We start from the raw sequence: 17157 nt of genomic DNA on the forward strand, positions 1-17157 counted from the left end.
CAGCATGACAATACCTCCAAGCACAAAGCGAGGCCCATACAGAAATAGTTTGCAGAGATCTGTATCGGTGTGGAAGAACCAAACCTGACCTCAATCCCATGAATTGGCACGCCGACAGCAAGCCAGACCTAACCGCTCAAAATCAGTGCCCGACCTGCAGCTAGTGGAAAGCCTTCCCAGAAGAGTGGAGGCTGTTATAGCAGCAATGTTCCATCATCTAGTGGAAAGCCTTCCCAGAAGAGTGGAGGCCGTTATAGCAGCAATGTTCCAACATCTAGTGGAAAGCCTTCCCAGAAGAGTAGAGGCCGTTATAGCAGCAATGTTCCAACATCTAGTGGAAAGCCTTCCCAGAAGAGTGGAGGCTGTTATAGCAGCAATGTTCCAACATCTAGTGGAAAGCCTTCCCAGAAGAGTGGAGGCTGTTATAGCAGCAATGTTCCAACATCTAGTGGAAAGCCTTCCCAGAAGAGTGGAGGCTGTTATAGCAGCAATGTTCCAACATCTAGTGGAAAGCCTTCCCAGAAGAGTGGAGGCTGTTATAGCAGCAATGTTCCAACATCTAGTGGAAAGCCTTCCCAGAAGAGTGGAGGCTGTTATAGCAGCAATGTTCCAACATCTAGTAGAAAGCCTTCCCAGAAGAGTGGAGGCTGTTATAGCAGCAATGTTCCAACATCTAGTGGAAAGCCTTCCCAGAAGAGTGGAGGCTGTTATAGCAGCAATGTTCCAACATCTAGTGGAAAGCCTTCCCAGAAGAGTGGAGGCTGTTATAGCAGCAATGTTCCAACATCTAGTAGAAAGCCTTCCCAGAAGAGTGGAGGCTGTTTTAGCAGCAATGTTCCAACATTAGTGGAAAGCCTTCCCAGAAGAGTGGAGGCTGTTATAGCAGCAATGTTCCAACATCTAGTGGAAAGCCTTCCCAGAAGAGTGGAGGCTGTTATAGCAGCAATGTTCCAACATCTAGTGGAAAGCCTTCCCAGAAGAGTGGAGGCTGTTATAGCAGCAATGTTCCATCATCTAGTGGAAAGCCTTCCCAGAAGAGTGGAGGCCGTTATAGCAGCAATGTTCCAACATCTAGTGGAAAGCCTTCCCAGAAGAGTGGAGGCTGTTATAGCAGCAATGTTCCAACATCTAGTGGAAAGCCTTCCCAGAAGAGTGGAGGCTGTTATAGCAGCAATGTTCCAACATCTAGTGGAAAGCCTTCCCAGAAGAGTAGAGGCTGTTATAGCAGCAATGTTCCAACATCTAGTGGAAAGCCTTCCCAGAAGAGTGGAGGCTGTTATAGCAGCAATGTTCCAACATCTAGTGGAAAGCCTTCCCAGAAGAGTGGAGGCTGTTATAGCAGCAATGTTCCAACATCTAGTGGAAATCCTTCCCAGAAGAGTGGAGGCTGTTATAGCAGCAATGTTCCAACATCTAGTGGAAAGCCTTCCCAGAAGAGTGGAGGCTGTTATAGCAGCAATGTTCCAACATCTAGTGGAAATCCTTCCCAGAAGAGTGGAGGCTGTTATAGCAGCAATGATCCAACATCTAGTGGAAAGCCTTCCCAGAAGAGTGGAGGCTGTTATAGCAGCAATGTTCCAACATCTAGTTCTCAACTGGCCTACCTGGTTAAATACAAAATGTACTATAAGTATTCACACCCCCCGAGTCCAACTTCATAAGATAGAAAAAGGTGTTGAATTGCTGGAAATTAAGCATAACAATTCTCTGCGCCATACAAATGTGTTGCTGTAGTCGCCACAAGTCTCTCTGGGTAAATTCCCCGTCGCCTCTTACAACTAACAGAAATAAAACTAATCCAGTCTGACATTTGGCGTGCTGTGACAGCCACAGAGAGGGGCCACCACACACACACTGAATCAAACCCTCACCTTTCGGTGCGGAGACTGCTACAGACAGCGGAGCCACCCCGGCCTTGCTGCAGTCCACAGTAAAGGATTGTGGGATATTGGCGCGGACACCTGAGCTCACGCCGGGTCCTGAGATCTTCACCTTGCTGGGGTCAACCATGTCTTTCACTGGTACCTTGAATGGACTGCCTGATGGACAGAGAGAGAGAGAGAGAGAGAGAGAGAGAGAGAGAGAGAGAGAGAGTTAGATACACCGACAGCTGGGCTTGGAGTTATTCCTAAACCAGATAAGAAAATCAATGTTATGGTGAAACTCTGGGCACCAAATAGAACATTTCCAACAGCAGTGTGTCCTTCATTGGTCTCTTGAACCAACAGGCTGGTGGACAGACTGGAGGATCCGTGGTTCTACAGGATAACAGATAGTTGCCGGGAAAAAAAAAAAAAAATCAGCAACCCAGGGAACCCCATTATATTTTAGTTAAAATAATGTTAAAATCTGGTCTTTTCAGGTGAAATGCCAGCGGCACTCGCTTTTTCCAAAGCCTATGACCACGTTGTCGACAAGCAATTACATTTTTGGTTCAGTACCCCCCCCCCCTTTTTGTTCAATCTAACTTCATCGACCTCCTGCATTACCAACAACCCCCCCCAGGTTCACATCATGGCTTTGATCTAGTGTAGGGTCCCTGGGCTCGAACCAGGGACCCTCCGTACAACAGCCACCCACGAAGCATCGTCACCCATCGCACCACAAAAGCCGCGGCCCTTGCAGAGCAAAGAGGTAACAACCACTTCCAAGGTCTCAGAGCGAGTGACGTCACCGATTGAAACGCTATTAGCGCACACCACCGCTAACTAGCTAGCCATTTCACATTGGTTACACTAGCACTACGCAGCTGATAAAATGTTTTGGTAATTATTTTATTGAACACACAAAACAAACACATAACAAACACGACGTCGTCACCCTGCCAAAACCCACCTGCACAAACACTAATCTTTAACTCTGCAGCATAGTCTCAAACACAAAGCTTGATGAGTGGGTTATTGGAGTCAGCCATGCCATGCTAGGACAACAACCACATGTTCACCCAGGGAGGGCCCATTACACAGTTAGGGGAAACCCTGTAGTAGAGTCTCGTTACCTGGGATGTGTTTTCCTCCATACGTGATGTTAACGTCGTACAGGCCTGGGACGAATGGGATGTACTCTACGTTACAGCTGCCGTCCTTATTGTCTTTACAGGACATCTTAGACTCAGATGGGCCCTCGACTGTGATGCCCAGGCCTCCGATACCTGCCCCTCTGGGAAAAACACACAGGATTAGAGCAGACTACTGTATTAAATGGTAGACAGGATTAGAGCAGACTACTGTATTAAATGGTAGACATCAACAGGACTGTTGTGGAGCAGGATGAGAGCCTCAAGCTTTTCAGTGTCCACATCACTAAGGAGCCATCGTGGTCCACATCACTAAGGAGCCATCGTGGTCCACATCACTAAGGAGCCATCGTGGTCCACATCACTAAGGAGCCATCGTGGCACATACTAACAGTTGTATAAAGAGCAACAAAGGCTCTTCCCCCTCAGGAGACTTAACAGATTTGTCATGGGTCCTCAGATCCTCAATAGGTTCTACAGCTGCACCATCGAGATCATCCTGACCGGTTGCATCACCGCCTGGTATGACAACTGCTCTGCCTCCGACCACAAGGCACTACAGAGGGTAGTGCATATGGCCCAGTACATCACTGGGGCTAAGCTTCCTGCCATCCAGGACCTCTATACCAGGCGGCGTCAGAGGAAGGCCCAACATTTTTTTTTGCCAAAGACCCCCAGTCATAGTCTGTTCTCGCTGCTACCGCACGGCAAGCAGAACTGATGCATCAAGTCCAGAAACTACAAACGGAACAGCTTCTATCCCCAAGCTACAGGACGACTAATATAGTTGAACTCTATTGACTCAGATACGTTGCGGTTTATTATCTATCCTGTTGCCTAGTCACATGTACATATCCATCTCAATTACCTCATACCCAACACAAGTGAGCATTCTAATGTTAGTATACACCTGTTATTTACAAAGAATGTGACAAACGTGTGATTTAACTACTGAACTAATGCTCAAGTCAAGTTTCCCCTGTTGATCAGTGCTGTCATACCTGGGTTCATTAAACACCAAACAGGAAAAAAGGTTTTAAACGATTATGAATGAACATCGCTCCCTCCTTCTCTGTGTCTTAAGACATGAACGTGTGTGTGTACCTACCTGGTGATGATGGAGAAGTTGTTGGGGGCCTCTGTGATGGCCTCCTGGAGCCCGGGGCCCTTAGCCAGAACCCTGGTAGGATCACAGCCCTCCTCTACCCCCACCTGGAAGGGACTCTTTGGGACCGGAGACTCATCGAACAGCACTTCCACAGCATGGACTCCTAGGAGATCAGAGAGATGTCAACCAACCACATAAATCTATACATAATACCCTTTTTACGTCAACAAAAGGCTCAAAAGGCCACAGCTTTTACCGTTTTCAAAGGGTGTGTACTCAATGCCGTAGGTCCCGTCCGCCTTGTCAGTGACGATACAGTCAGTCATGGCACCAGAGGGATTTCTGACCTGGGCTTTGATGTGGTCACCTCCCTTCTTCGTCAGAGACCTGGCATCTACTGTGAATTCCGTAGTAGCTTCCCGGAACAACGCTGGAGAGAAATTTAATTAAATAAATAGTTCATTTTGGTCGACTCATTTCCAAGTCATGGTTGAGCTTTTGTTGACTTTGTTTCCACACACACACACACACAGCTCTCCATCCAGGGGTACTACTCCACAGCTGGCCCTGTGCTTTTCAACATCTGTGTATTTGTGTGGGTGTTGTCAACTCGCCAGCCTCACCAACTGCCCCTTTGAACTCTAATAGGTCTTTCATTGAGGCTGTAGTGGTGACGTGACGTTCCTTATGTCACTGCTCTGAGGTGAGGTAGACGTTTTATAGACTTCTCTGTTCAACCGCTACAGCGTTATTCAGAAGCTTCTAGAAAAACGCTCCCATTTCTTCTGGACAAAGCAACGTTCTCCACTACACAAAAGGGCTCCTGGTGTCATGTTAACCCGGCAAACTAACAGCAGTTGTGGTCGATCAGAATGAATGAAGGAGAGTCACTTTCAGTTGGAGTAGGTTTGTACCCAGACGGACAATAAAGTCAAGCCTCTCCTGCAGTTACCCAGGTTAAAGATTGAGTCACTTTCAGTTGGAGTAATTTGTACCCAGACAGACAATAAAGTCAAGCCTCTCCTGCAGTTACCCAGGTTAAAGATTGCCAAGAGACACGCTACAATACACTGGGTTTCATGAGTTTGCTTCTCAGTGCCACTCCAAAATCAAATGTTTATTTTTTTTGTTTTTAAAAACACTTTGTACATCAACAGTTGTCACAAAGTGCTTTATAGAAACATACACCCCCAAAGAGCAACAGAGTGTCTGTAAATAAACTCTACCTGGTCCCTCCACTCCGGGGCCAAACACCTGGATTCTGGATGTGTCCACTGCAGGGTCGACCATCACCTTGGCAGGGAACCCGGGCGTCGCCTTGCCTCCGTACTTCAGTAGCAGGGTGTACATCCCAGCTGTCAGGGGCACGTAGGTCACTGTGTAGGTGCCATCTTTGTTGTCGATCACCTGAATCAATTAATTATTTAAAAAAATATATAAACTATTGAAGGGGATTTGTACCTGTAAGCACATTAGTTAGCTTACAACTAAGCTTTTCTATGAGATTGATATGCAGGACTTCTAAGAAAAATGTACTACTTCAAGAGTCAACAAACAGGTTAATAATGCTAGAGTAAGTAGGATTCCTACCATCATATGAACAGTTCAATTAAACAATTTAAATTTCTATAAATATTTAATATTCCAATCTGTTAAGATCACCACTCTCCCATGGTACACACCTCGGTCTTCGCCTTATTGTTGCCAGAGTCAGAGGCAGCGTCCAGGGTGAGTTGACCCGGCCCAGCCCTGGAACAGTCCACATTCACCACACTGATCTCTCCCACCTTGGCCCTCTTCAGCCCCGAGCCAGATGCCACCACCTGACAGAATGATATTTAGAGGTATTTTGTCATTCAGCAGACACCCTTACCCAGAGGGACTTGGCTACAATAAGGGCATTCAACATCAATAGTCATATTGGTTTTTACTTGTAATGAATGATAAATCAGTCTCCCAATACATCAGTACAATCGAAACAGTATTAGCAAGAAAAATAAATATGATAAAACGAGTTTAACAGTGTAGTGTTATAAGTCCCAGGTTGGTTATTACTGTCCGGCATGAAGGCAATGAACAAGGGATGTGTGTGTGAGTACACAATATGGAAAGTATTCAGACCACTTTACTTCTCCCACATTTTTGTTAGGTTACAGCCTTAGTCCAAAATGTATTACATCTTTTCTTCCCCCTCAAATCAATCTACAAAGATGAACAGAGAAAAGTACAGAAATATCCTTGATGAAAACCTGCTAGACTGGGGTGAAGGTTCACCTTTCAACAGGACAATGACCCTAAGCACACACAGCCAAGACAGGAGTGGCTTCAGGACAAGTCTCGGAATGTCCTCGAGTAGCCCAGCCAGAGCCCGGACTTGAACCTGATCGAAAATCTCTGGAGAGACCTGAAAATAGCTGTGCAGCGACGCTCCCCATCCAACCTGACAGAGCTTGAGGATCTGGGGAGAAACTCTACAAATACAGGTGTGCCAAGCTTGTAGCATCATACCCAAGAAGACTGGAGGCTGTAATCACTGCCAAACGTGCTTCAAAAAACAGAGTAAAGGGTCTGAATATTTACGTAAATGTTATATTTCCTGTTTGTTTTTTTTAATAGATGTGCAAACATTTCTAAAAACCTTTTTTCACTTTGTCATTGGGGTATTGTGAGTAAATGGATGACGAAAAAAACGATTTAATCCATTTTAGAATAAGGCTATAATGTTAAAAAATAAAAAGATAAAGTACAGGGGTCTGAATTTCCCATATATATTATGTGCTATTAAGCAGACGCTCTTATCAAAGTGACTCAGTCGTGTGCGCACACAATTTTTACGTGTGGATGGTCCCGGGATTTGAACTCACTACCCTGGCATTGCAAGCGCCAGGATCCACCAACTGAGCTACAGTGTACGCAAGTGCAGCGTTCACGCATCTGCGCATCCCTACCTTGGTGGGGTCAAAGGGGCAGTTGACGTCAGAGTGGAAGGGGGATCCTGGGATATGAGTCTCCTCAAACAGGATGTTAACCAGGTACTCTCCTGGCTCCGTGGGAAGGTAGGACACGCTACAGGTCCCGTCCCCGTTATCAGAGCACTCGATCTTGGCTTCGGTGGGCCCCTCCACAGTCAGGCCCAGGCCACCGGTCCCTGCACCCTTAGTGTCGATGGTGAACTCAGCGGGATTACCCACCAAACCTCCCTTCAGACCTGGACCAAACGCCTTCACCTGGAGGGACAGACAAACAGTCAGTTTTAAATAGTCAATACAAAGAGCCAGTTATCCGAACCTCCACTAAACAGAAGCAAAAATGCTTTTTACATTTAAAAATTATTATTTTTTTTTTAATCAATCAATCATGAAATAATCCATTAGATTAGGGATCAATCACTCGCTGTACTAGCTGACATCCTGTAGAACCTACACATCCAAGTATATCTGACCAGATTATGAAAGACAGGCATTGTCATTTTGAATTCCGTAAAGTGAGTGTGGAAGAAGTGAAAAAAGTATTGTCTTTCAACAATTGCAAGAACCCGGGGTCTGACAACTTTGATGGAAAATAACTGAGGATAATAGTGCCACTCCCATCGGTCATCTTCAATTTCAGCCTACTGAAAAGTATGTGCCCTCAGGCCTGGAGTGAAGGTAAAGTCATTCCACTACCTAAGAATAGTAATGTTATGGCTCAAACAGCCAACCAACCAGCCTGTTACCAACACTTAGTTTTAAAAAATAAAGTGTTTGACCTGATAAAATGCTATTTTACAGTAAATAACTTACCAAACTTTCAGCATGCTTATAGTGGAGGGCATTCAACATGCCATGACTTATCCAATCCATCACTTGTGAGAAATGGATAAGATTGTGGGAACTGTTTTGTTATACTTCAGCGTGGCTTTTAAGATTATTGATCATAGTCTGCTGCTGGAAAAACATATATGATATGGCTTTTACAACCCCTGCTATATTGTGGATAAAGAGTTAAATGTCAACAGAACAGAGGGTGTTCTTTAATAGAAGCCTATCCAACAAAATCCAGGTAGAATCAGGAATTCCCCAGGGAAGCTGTCTAGGCCCCCTTTTTTCAATCTTCATTAAGGAGTGCATTTATGTATTCAGGTGCTTCAACACCACACGTCACCTTCTACAGCAACTGAAATTACTTCAACACTTAAAAGACTTGCAGTTATTTCTTGCCACCCATTTAGAAACTAAGTTAGACCAAAATATTTTTAAACTAAAAGCATTATATTTGGGACAAGTCATTCACTTAAATCTCATAATGATTACAAAGAAATTGAGGAGACTAAAGTGCTTGGAGTAACCCTGGATTGTAAACTGTCATGGTCAAAACATATCGATACTTCTCCCCATCTTAGCTACTGTTGTATGTCCATGATAAAGCGCTGCCCTACCTTCTTAACACCAACAAGGCAGGTCCTACAGGCCCTAGTTGTATCTCACCTGGACTACTGTTCAGTCGTGTGCCACAAATATGGGAGAATTACAGTCCAGAAAAGAGCAGAATGACTAAAATTATTAATATGAAGGTCAATCTCTCATAGCTCAAAGTAAAGGAGAGATGACATGTTTATTTAAGTAAATATATTAACTTTATTTAAATTAACTCTTCAAGTAGTTCTTCATTGTAAGTCAATTTCTGCCTACCCGAGACCAAACCCAGACGACGCTGGGCCAATTGTGTGCCGCCCTATGGGACTCCCAATCACGGCCAGATGCGCTACAGCCTGGATTCGAACCAATGACTGTAGAGACATCTATTGTACTGAGAGACTGCTGCGCCACGACTTGTTTTTGTAAGTTGTGTTGACAAGCTGAAGATACTGAGCTGTCTGTTTAAACTACTAACACAGCTCAGACACTCATCTATACCCCACAAGACATGGCAACCAGAGGTCTCTTCATAGTCCTTCATAGTACCACAGAGCCATGACTACATGGAACTATTCCACATCAGGTAACTGATGAATCAAATTAGATTAAAAACAGATGAACACCTTATGGAACAACGGGGATTGAAGAGACAGGGAAATACACATATAGATTGTGTTGCAGTAGTGTAGTGGCCTGAGGACACAATGTATTGTGAAATCTGTTGTAAAATTAATTTTAATGTCTAGAAATTGTATTATAATGTATATAACTGCCTTAATTGTTTGATGGACCCCAGGAAGAGCAAGGCAGCAATGGGGATTCATAACATATATACAAAAAAAAAACAGTCATGAAATAAACTCATTAAACTACAAGGTCGTGACAGTGAGTCGTGACAGTGAGTCGTGACAGTGAGTCGTGACAGTGTACATCAGTGTACGGCTGTACCTTGCTGGGGTCTGGAGGCAGTGTGGCCTCCACAGGGAAGGGGCTGCCTGGGATTGGGTGTCCATCGTAGTTCACCTCCACAGCGTAGAGACCCTCCTCCTTGGGGATGTACTTCACCGTGCTGTTCTCGGGTCTTTTCCCAGGCTGAGCCTCCAACACACAGGGGACAAGCTTACCGCTAGGGCTGCTGATCTTCACCTCCAGTTTACCCTGGCCTCCCGCTCCCTTGGTGCCCACCACAAACTCCTGGTCCTGCCCCACCTCCACTCCTGAACAAACAAGGAGAGGGGATATAGTTTAACATTTCAGCACACAGCCTTTCTAAAGACGCATCCTAAAGAAACAAGCACCAAGACAATCCTACGAAGGCACACAGGCAACAATTTCCCCCCCTCCACTAGTGGTAGGGAAGGGGGTTCATGAAGGAAGGGGGTTCATGAAAAAGGGCTTTTCCTGAAATGGCAAACCGTCGTAGGACCATAGAGGCATGCTGCCTGCTGAACACCAGCTGGGAAGTTCTCAGCTGAACCAGTAGGAAGCTAGCGTCCGTTAGGTCAAAGGTTAACACTACTTACTGCCGTCCAGGTTGTTGACCTGGACCTTGGTGACATCTAGAGGAGCAGCCACTCCCACAGCAAAGGGACTCTTGGGGATGACATCTCCTCCAAACGTTATGATGATTACCATCTCTCCCTAGAGACAGAGAACGAGACCAAGACACACAGAGACAGAGACCAAGAGACCAACACACAGAGACAGAGAACGAGACCAAGACACACAGAGACAGAGAACGAGACCAAGACACACAGAGACAGAGAACGAGACCAAGACACACAGAGACAGAGAACGAGACCAAGACACACAGAGAGAACGAGACCAAGACACACAGAGAGAACGAGACCAAGACACACAGAGAGAACGAGACCAAGACACACAGAGAGAACGAGACCAAGACACACAGAGAGAACGAGACCAAGACACACAGAGAGAACGAGACCAAGACACACAGAGAGAACGAGACCAAGACACACAGAGAGAACGAGACCAAGACACACAGAGAGAACGAGACCAAGACACACAGAGAGAACGAGACAGAGAAAGAGAGACAGAGAAACAGAGAAACACAGAGAGATAGAGAAACAGAGAGAGCAACACACAGAGAGACAGAAACACAGAGAGAGAGAGAGCAAGACAGACAGAGAGGAGGCACACAGAGACAAAGCGAGGGAGACAGAACGACAGAGCGAGAGAGAGAGGAGGCACACCGAGGGCAAGGAAGACAGAGCGAGAACAAGACATACAGAGAGAGAGACAGAGAAGGCACAGAGACAGAGAGCGAGTGTGAGACAGAGACAAACACCACGTTAATTGAGCCTTTACCTATACTAGTGATCACAGATGAAGAATGTCTGGTAAAAAGAGTATCTGTCCCCAGACAGGATGCTACACAGTACCACAGCAGAGCTCAGTCATTGCTCATCCATTTACTCCGATGCCATTCCTTAAGCCATTAGGTAGTTGTTGTGGAATTTGTTAAATGACTTGTTAGATATTACTGCACGGTCGGAACTAGAAGCACAAGCATTTCGCTACACTCACATTAACATCTGCTAACCATGTGTATGTGACCAATAAAATGTGAATTGATTGGAGCATGAGTCATAATACCCATAAAACCTAGCAGTCAAATAGGGAAATGGTTCCAAATAGTTTTCCCCATAGAGGATTTTTAGAAACACTTAAAATAAGGGCTGTTTTGTGTCGACTTCCCCGGGTGTGACATTTTGGTAACCTTTTAAATCTCTATAGGACAAGGTGACTCAAATATATTATCCTCTATTTACACGCAAAAAAAAAAAAAACGCAAATTAGGTTATTATAAAGAACTATAAATAGCTTTGTGATTTGGTATTATCTTTAAATGGACAATTAAGTGAATTGTCTTGCGCAACTTTAACATGGACACAATACTTGTTCAGCAAAGGTTTCAGCTGAGAGATGACGTGCAGGAGCTTGCTGGGATTTGTAGTTTTGCGTGATGTCTACTTTGACGCTCATTAGCATTTTAGAATCAGAGTAAATATGGACGAACAGATTGATGATAGTCACATTGTCCTAGAGAGATTTACATGGTTATCATATCACGCCAGGGTAAACCTACACCAAACAGAGCCCTTATTTTAAACGTTTCTAAAATCCCCTATTGGAAACATGGTGGGGAAATGATTGGAACCATTCCCCTGTTTGACAGCTAGGTTTTATGGGTATTATGACAGGACCGGTGTGGGGCTCTTATCTGACTGGAAGAACCACTAAATAAGGGATAGCCATTTTAACATGCACTATAAGGTTGACAGAGATGGTTCAAATACTATTTGAAATAGTTAAGACTTCAGCGATGTTTGATTGAGCTTGCCTGGCTTAGCTGACCAACACGACACGCAAAATGGCAATCCAGACAGGCTAGAGCAAACGCAAAGTTATGAAAGATGTTAAATACTATTGGAACCCATGTCTGGTGATTTGACTCAACTGTTGTATTGGAGTATACTTGACAGTATGAGAGTAGTCACCTGTTGTATTGGAGTATACTTGACAGTATGAGAGTAGTTACCTGTTGTATTAGAGTATACTTGACAGTATGAGAGTAGTTACCTGTTGTATTGGAGTATACTTGACATTATGAGAGTAGTCACCTGTTGTATTGGAGTATACTTGACGGTATGCGAGTAGTCGTAGTTGTCGATGATGTCATAGTCTTGGACGGCGTCTCCTTTGCCGGTACCAGTGAACTGAACGTCCACGGGAGCCTTGCCTGCTCCTTTAGTGTGCACCGTGAAATGGGTCGGTTTGCCACACTCCACTCCTGAACGAGCCACTCCAGGACCCTCGGCCTTGACCTTGGTGGCATCATGGGAAGGTTCCACTTTGACCCTGAACGGGCTGATGGGAATCTCCTACAAAACAGAAAACTTTAATAAAACCTATTTGCACAGGATGGGAACATTCACTTAGACATCTTACATACGTTAAAAACACAACTTAACATTAAAAACAAAGACAAGCGAACCGGGCTATTACGCTCCACATTAAGGGCCCGTTTCCTGAAAACAGATTAAGCCCCTAGTCCGGGACTAAATTTAATCTGGGTCCTACGAGTGCTGCCTTGCCCTAAAAAGCCAATGGGAACCGAGCGTAATAAACTGCTGTGTGTTTGTCAGTCACCTACCTGGTCAGTGAAGAGGACCTTGATGGTGAGCCGTCCAGCTCCAGGAGGGATGTACTTCACAGTGATGGTGTCGTTGGCATTCGGGATGATATCAAAGTCCACGTCCTCCTCTTTATCACTGATTATATTGGCATCACACTTGATACCTACACTCACGTCCCCTGAAACACACAAAACATTAAGAACACCTTCCTAATATTGAGTTGCAGCCAACGTTTGCCCTCAAAAGCCTCAATTCGTCGGGGACATGGACTCTACAAAGTGTTTGAAAGGAGTTCCACAGTGAAGCTGGACCTTGTTGACACCAAATGCTTCCCACAGTTGTGTCAAGTCGGCATGTGTGTGTGTGTGGTGTGTGTGTGTTACCTTCCCCAGCCTCTGTGCAGTCCACAGTGAAGTGTGTGGGTTCATTGGCCTTCAGTCCAGTCCTCTCTATTCCTGGACCGAAAACCTTCACCTTGTGAGGATGGCTGCCCTTCCCAACAGTCACCTGCACAGTCACAACAACAGTACCTCGTTCAATTGTACCCAAGGTCCAATGGAAATTCCCCTTCTGCTTTACCCCTCTGGAAAGACACCCAGGTCGGAGCGCACAGAACCGTTTTAGTTTCAGAGAATTGACAGTAACAACGTTTAGGACAATAACAGGAAACAGGAACAGGAAGCGTACCAACTACAACAAAACAATGGAAAGTCACACCGTCCAAAAATAGTTATATATATGATCATCTATCTGAAGTCATTGTCCTGGTTCAGCTAGGCTACGTGCGTTGAGCAGGGAGGGGTCAACTGCCATGAAGACAATACAAAAAAAAGAGGGTTTTGGGTTCTGCCAGAACTCTGATTTGATCATGTCATTTCTTTACTTCAAAATTGGATAAAAAAGCCAAACAAACTCATTAAAATCAAAACAGTCTCAGGCCCTCGCCATTTGTATCGCGTCTCAGGCCCTCGCCATTTGTATCGCGTCTCAGGCCCTCGCCATTTGTATCGCGTCTCAGGCCCTCGCCATTTGTATCGCGTCTCAGGCCCTCGCCATTTGTATCGCGTCTCAGGCCCTCGCCATTTGTATCGCGTCTCAGGCCCTCGCCATTTGTATCGCGTCTCAGGCCCTCGCCATTTGTATCTAGTCTTCCCCTGCAGAATAACTTACATGTTGGTAGGCCTCTGTTGTCCATAAAAACCGATGTATAACAGATATATTTTTAACAAGTAATATTATAGCCGCATCAAGTGCATACTATTGTTATTTATAATAATTTGATCTTAACCGAATTGCCGAGTTAAATAAAAATGTATATATTCAATCTGGATCTGGGTAAGCACATGTGTGATATTCTCTCTTCCATTAGGCAACTTTGACAGTTACAGACTCTTAGTAACTACAGTATTGCCTTCCTTGGTTAAATCGGATTTAACAACGGCTGACTTGGTGGGAAAGAAAGGCCCGTTTTCGCCCGTTTGACAGTTCAGTTTCAGGGCGAATGATTTAAGATGAACCGGCAGAATATGAAGATTGATTATCAGAGGAAAGGGATGGACAGACTACAAACTGTTGTAAACATTTACTAGCCTCCTGCGGAGTTCACTACTCTGGGCAGAAAATGTGAACAAGGAAGCTCATTGAACTTGTAAAAGGTAGCCTAAATTAAATCTCAGATGAATCTTATTTGAAAAGACGGCCCTCAAAGATTGACCTCAAAGTCTGTTAAACTTTGAGATTGATTTCCAAAAATGTACCAACCCCCTTGGCCATCTTCACAGGACTATAATACCCTGGTAGGTTGTATCATGCAACAAAAATACCTTCAAACGAACAAACAAGTTAAACGATCAGTTGGAATTCATTTGGTATGAATGGAAGTGGAAAGAAACATGTTTTCATGTATGTTTTCAATACTGTAATGCTCAGTGAAGTGTGACAGTAGTTGTAATAGATACTGTGGTCCTTTCCTAACAATGTCTTCTAGAAATGTAGTTGACCCGGTTTAGGTGGGCAGCGGCCCGAGTCAGACAGACCGGCAGCACAGAGTCATGCTGAGACTACTAGATACATCGAATTAAAGATTTGCAACTTCCTTACAGATGGGTTGAGTTTCTTGAACGAGTAAATCAACATAGTTTTTTGGTCAAATGTCTCAGTGGATAGAAAGACTACGGATATTAAACTCTTTATAGGCAACAGACACGAATCTTGACGTGAATGAAGTAAAGAAAGATATCAGGTGTGACTAAAATGTATGTTCTTATATATCGATTGGATTAAATAGTTAGAAATAGAAAGTGTTTATTAACAAATAAACCAAATATATTGTAGTGTGAAAGTATAGAAATATAGACAATCAAGTAACCATGTGGAGTTTTGATCATTGTAAGAAAATATTCCTGAAATTATAAATATACGTTCGTCAACTATATTACGCATCAGCTATACATCTGTGGTGTTACTGACCACAAAATGTACAGTATTCTTCAGAGGCTTCTTAGGTTTATTTTGTAAGTCGCTCTGGATAAGAGCGTCTGCTAAATGACTTAAATGTAAATGTAAATGTTTATATTTTGTATTCTCCTGAGTGACATTGGTTAGATTACAGTCTAGTGGTTGGGGTACCGTAAGTAGTATTCTCCTGAGTGACATTGGTTAGATATGCTTCAGGACTCTCCAAGGCGGTCATGGTTAGATTACAGTCTAGTGGTTAGGGTACCGTAAGTAGTATTCTCCTGAGTGACATTAGTTAGATATGCTTCAGGACTCTCCAAGGCGGTCATGGTTAGATTACAGTCTAGTGGTTAGGGTACCGTAAGTAGTATTTCCTGAGTGACATTGGTTAGATTACAGTCTAGTGGTTGGGGTACCGTAAGTAGTATTTCCTGAGTGACATTGGTTAGATTACAGTCTAGTATGTTAGGGTACCATAAGTAGTATTCTCCTGAGTGGTTGTGGTTATGTAACGATTGTCCCTCCCCCTTTGGGACACCAGACAGCGGTTGTTTAAGTCTTATTACCCTGCAGAGCGGTTATGTTTTGTTCAGGGACCTTTGTCCTGCGGTGGTCTTACCCTGAAGGGACTGTTGGGTACACTGACTCCTGCCCAGGTGATGGCGACTGTGTGTTTGACCGCGGCAACGGGCGTGTAGGAACAGGCGTAGACACCGTCTCCAGTCTTCTTCACCTTAACGTCGAGGGGACCGCCCTCGGCACTCTGTGGGTTAGAGACAACATAGTTACCACTAGTCTGTCTGTGTGGTGTGTGTGTGTGTGTGTGTGTGTGTGTGTGTGTGTGTGTGTGTGTGTGTGTGTGTGTGTGTGTGTGTGTGTGTGTGTGTGGGTTGTCTTACCTGGGCAGAGATCTTCAGGGGGCCTGTCCCAGCATCCTTAGTGTGGACGGTGAATTCTGCCGGTTTGTTGATGACGCAGCCACTCTTCTCCAGGCCTGGACCGTAGGCCTTCACCTGAAACAATCACAATTACAGATATGCTACTGGAGCAGCAGATAGTAACAGTAACACTACCGGTGTCCCCCAAGGCTCTGTACTAGGTCCTATATGTCTCACTACTGGTGTCCCACCGGGCTCTGTACTAGGTCCTCTATAATGTCTCACTACTGGTGTCTCCCAGGGCTCTGTACTAGGTCCTCTATAATGTCTCACTACTGGTGTCCCTCAGGGCTGTGTACAAGGTCCTATATGTCTCACTACTGGTGTCCCCCAGGGCTCTGTACTAGGTCCTCTGTCTCACTACTGGTGTCCCACCGGGCTCTGTACTAGGTCCTCTATGTCTCACTACTGGTGTCCCCCAGGAGACAGGAAGTGTGACATCACTCACCAAGCTGGGGTTAATGTCCTGGTTGTCAGGGACGATGTAAGCCATGAAGGGACTATCCTCTATATCGTCGTCGTCACACATCACGTGGACAGCGTACTCCCCTGCCTCCGATGGCCAGTACTTCACATCACATGAACCATCGTTCTGGTCCTCACACTCTATTTTAGCCTGGGACGGGCCCTCGATGGCAAAGCCTGTTAGAGGGAGGGTAGAATGGCTTATCTCTAACAAACACCAAATCAAATCTTATTGGTCACATACACATGGTTAGCAGATGTTAATGTGAGTGTAGCGAAATTATTCTGCTTCTAGTTCCGAACATGCAGTAATATCCAAGTAATCTAACAATTTTACAACTACCTTTTAGACAAAAAATAAAGGAATATGTACATATAAATATATGGATGAGTGATGGCTGAACAGCATAGACAAGATGCAGTAGATGGTATAGAGTACAGTATATACATATGAGATGAGTAATGTAGGGTATGTAAACACTGGATGTGCATCACTGAAAGCTTTAATGATATTTGTTTGGGGGAAGCTACAGCAAGCAGATATACAACACCTGGTTGATTTAAAAACTGATGAAGAACAATGTTAACGCTTTTTCGGGATGACCTACAGACCAAA

The 17157-nt window shown here is 44.6% G+C and overlaps 1 protein-coding gene across 1 annotated transcript in view; it reads right to left on the reverse strand.

Annotated features, from left to right (window-relative positions):
* The window catches only part of LOC118375212 (filamin-B-like), a 102898-nt gene that overhangs the window by 33983 nt on the left and 51758 nt on the right, over positions 1-17157 (reverse strand). Inside the window, exons 12-26 of the mRNA XM_052474587.1 lie at positions 16525-16718; positions 16038-16151; positions 15758-15901; positions 13065-13188; positions 12699-12859; positions 12166-12426; positions 10045-10162; positions 9470-9738; positions 7073-7351; positions 5807-5947; positions 5351-5531; positions 4381-4554; positions 4125-4287; positions 2999-3159; positions 1872-2039 (exon numbers count right to left, since the gene is read on the reverse strand). Coding sequence (XP_052330547.1) covers positions 1872-2039; positions 2999-3159; positions 4125-4287; positions 4381-4554; positions 5351-5531; positions 5807-5947; positions 7073-7351; positions 9470-9738; positions 10045-10162; positions 12166-12426; positions 12699-12859; positions 13065-13188; positions 15758-15901; positions 16038-16151; positions 16525-16718 — 2652 coding nt within the window. The remainder of the gene's footprint in view (positions 1-1871; positions 2040-2998; positions 3160-4124; positions 4288-4380; positions 4555-5350; positions 5532-5806; positions 5948-7072; positions 7352-9469; positions 9739-10044; positions 10163-12165; positions 12427-12698; positions 12860-13064; positions 13189-15757; positions 15902-16037; positions 16152-16524; positions 16719-17157) is intronic.

Source organism: Oncorhynchus keta, chromosome 21 (genome assembly GCF_023373465.1).
Source record: "Oncorhynchus keta strain PuntledgeMale-10-30-2019 chromosome 21, Oket_V2, whole genome shotgun sequence".
NCBI classification, from domain to species: Eukaryota; Metazoa; Chordata; class Actinopteri; order Salmoniformes; family Salmonidae; genus Oncorhynchus; species Oncorhynchus keta.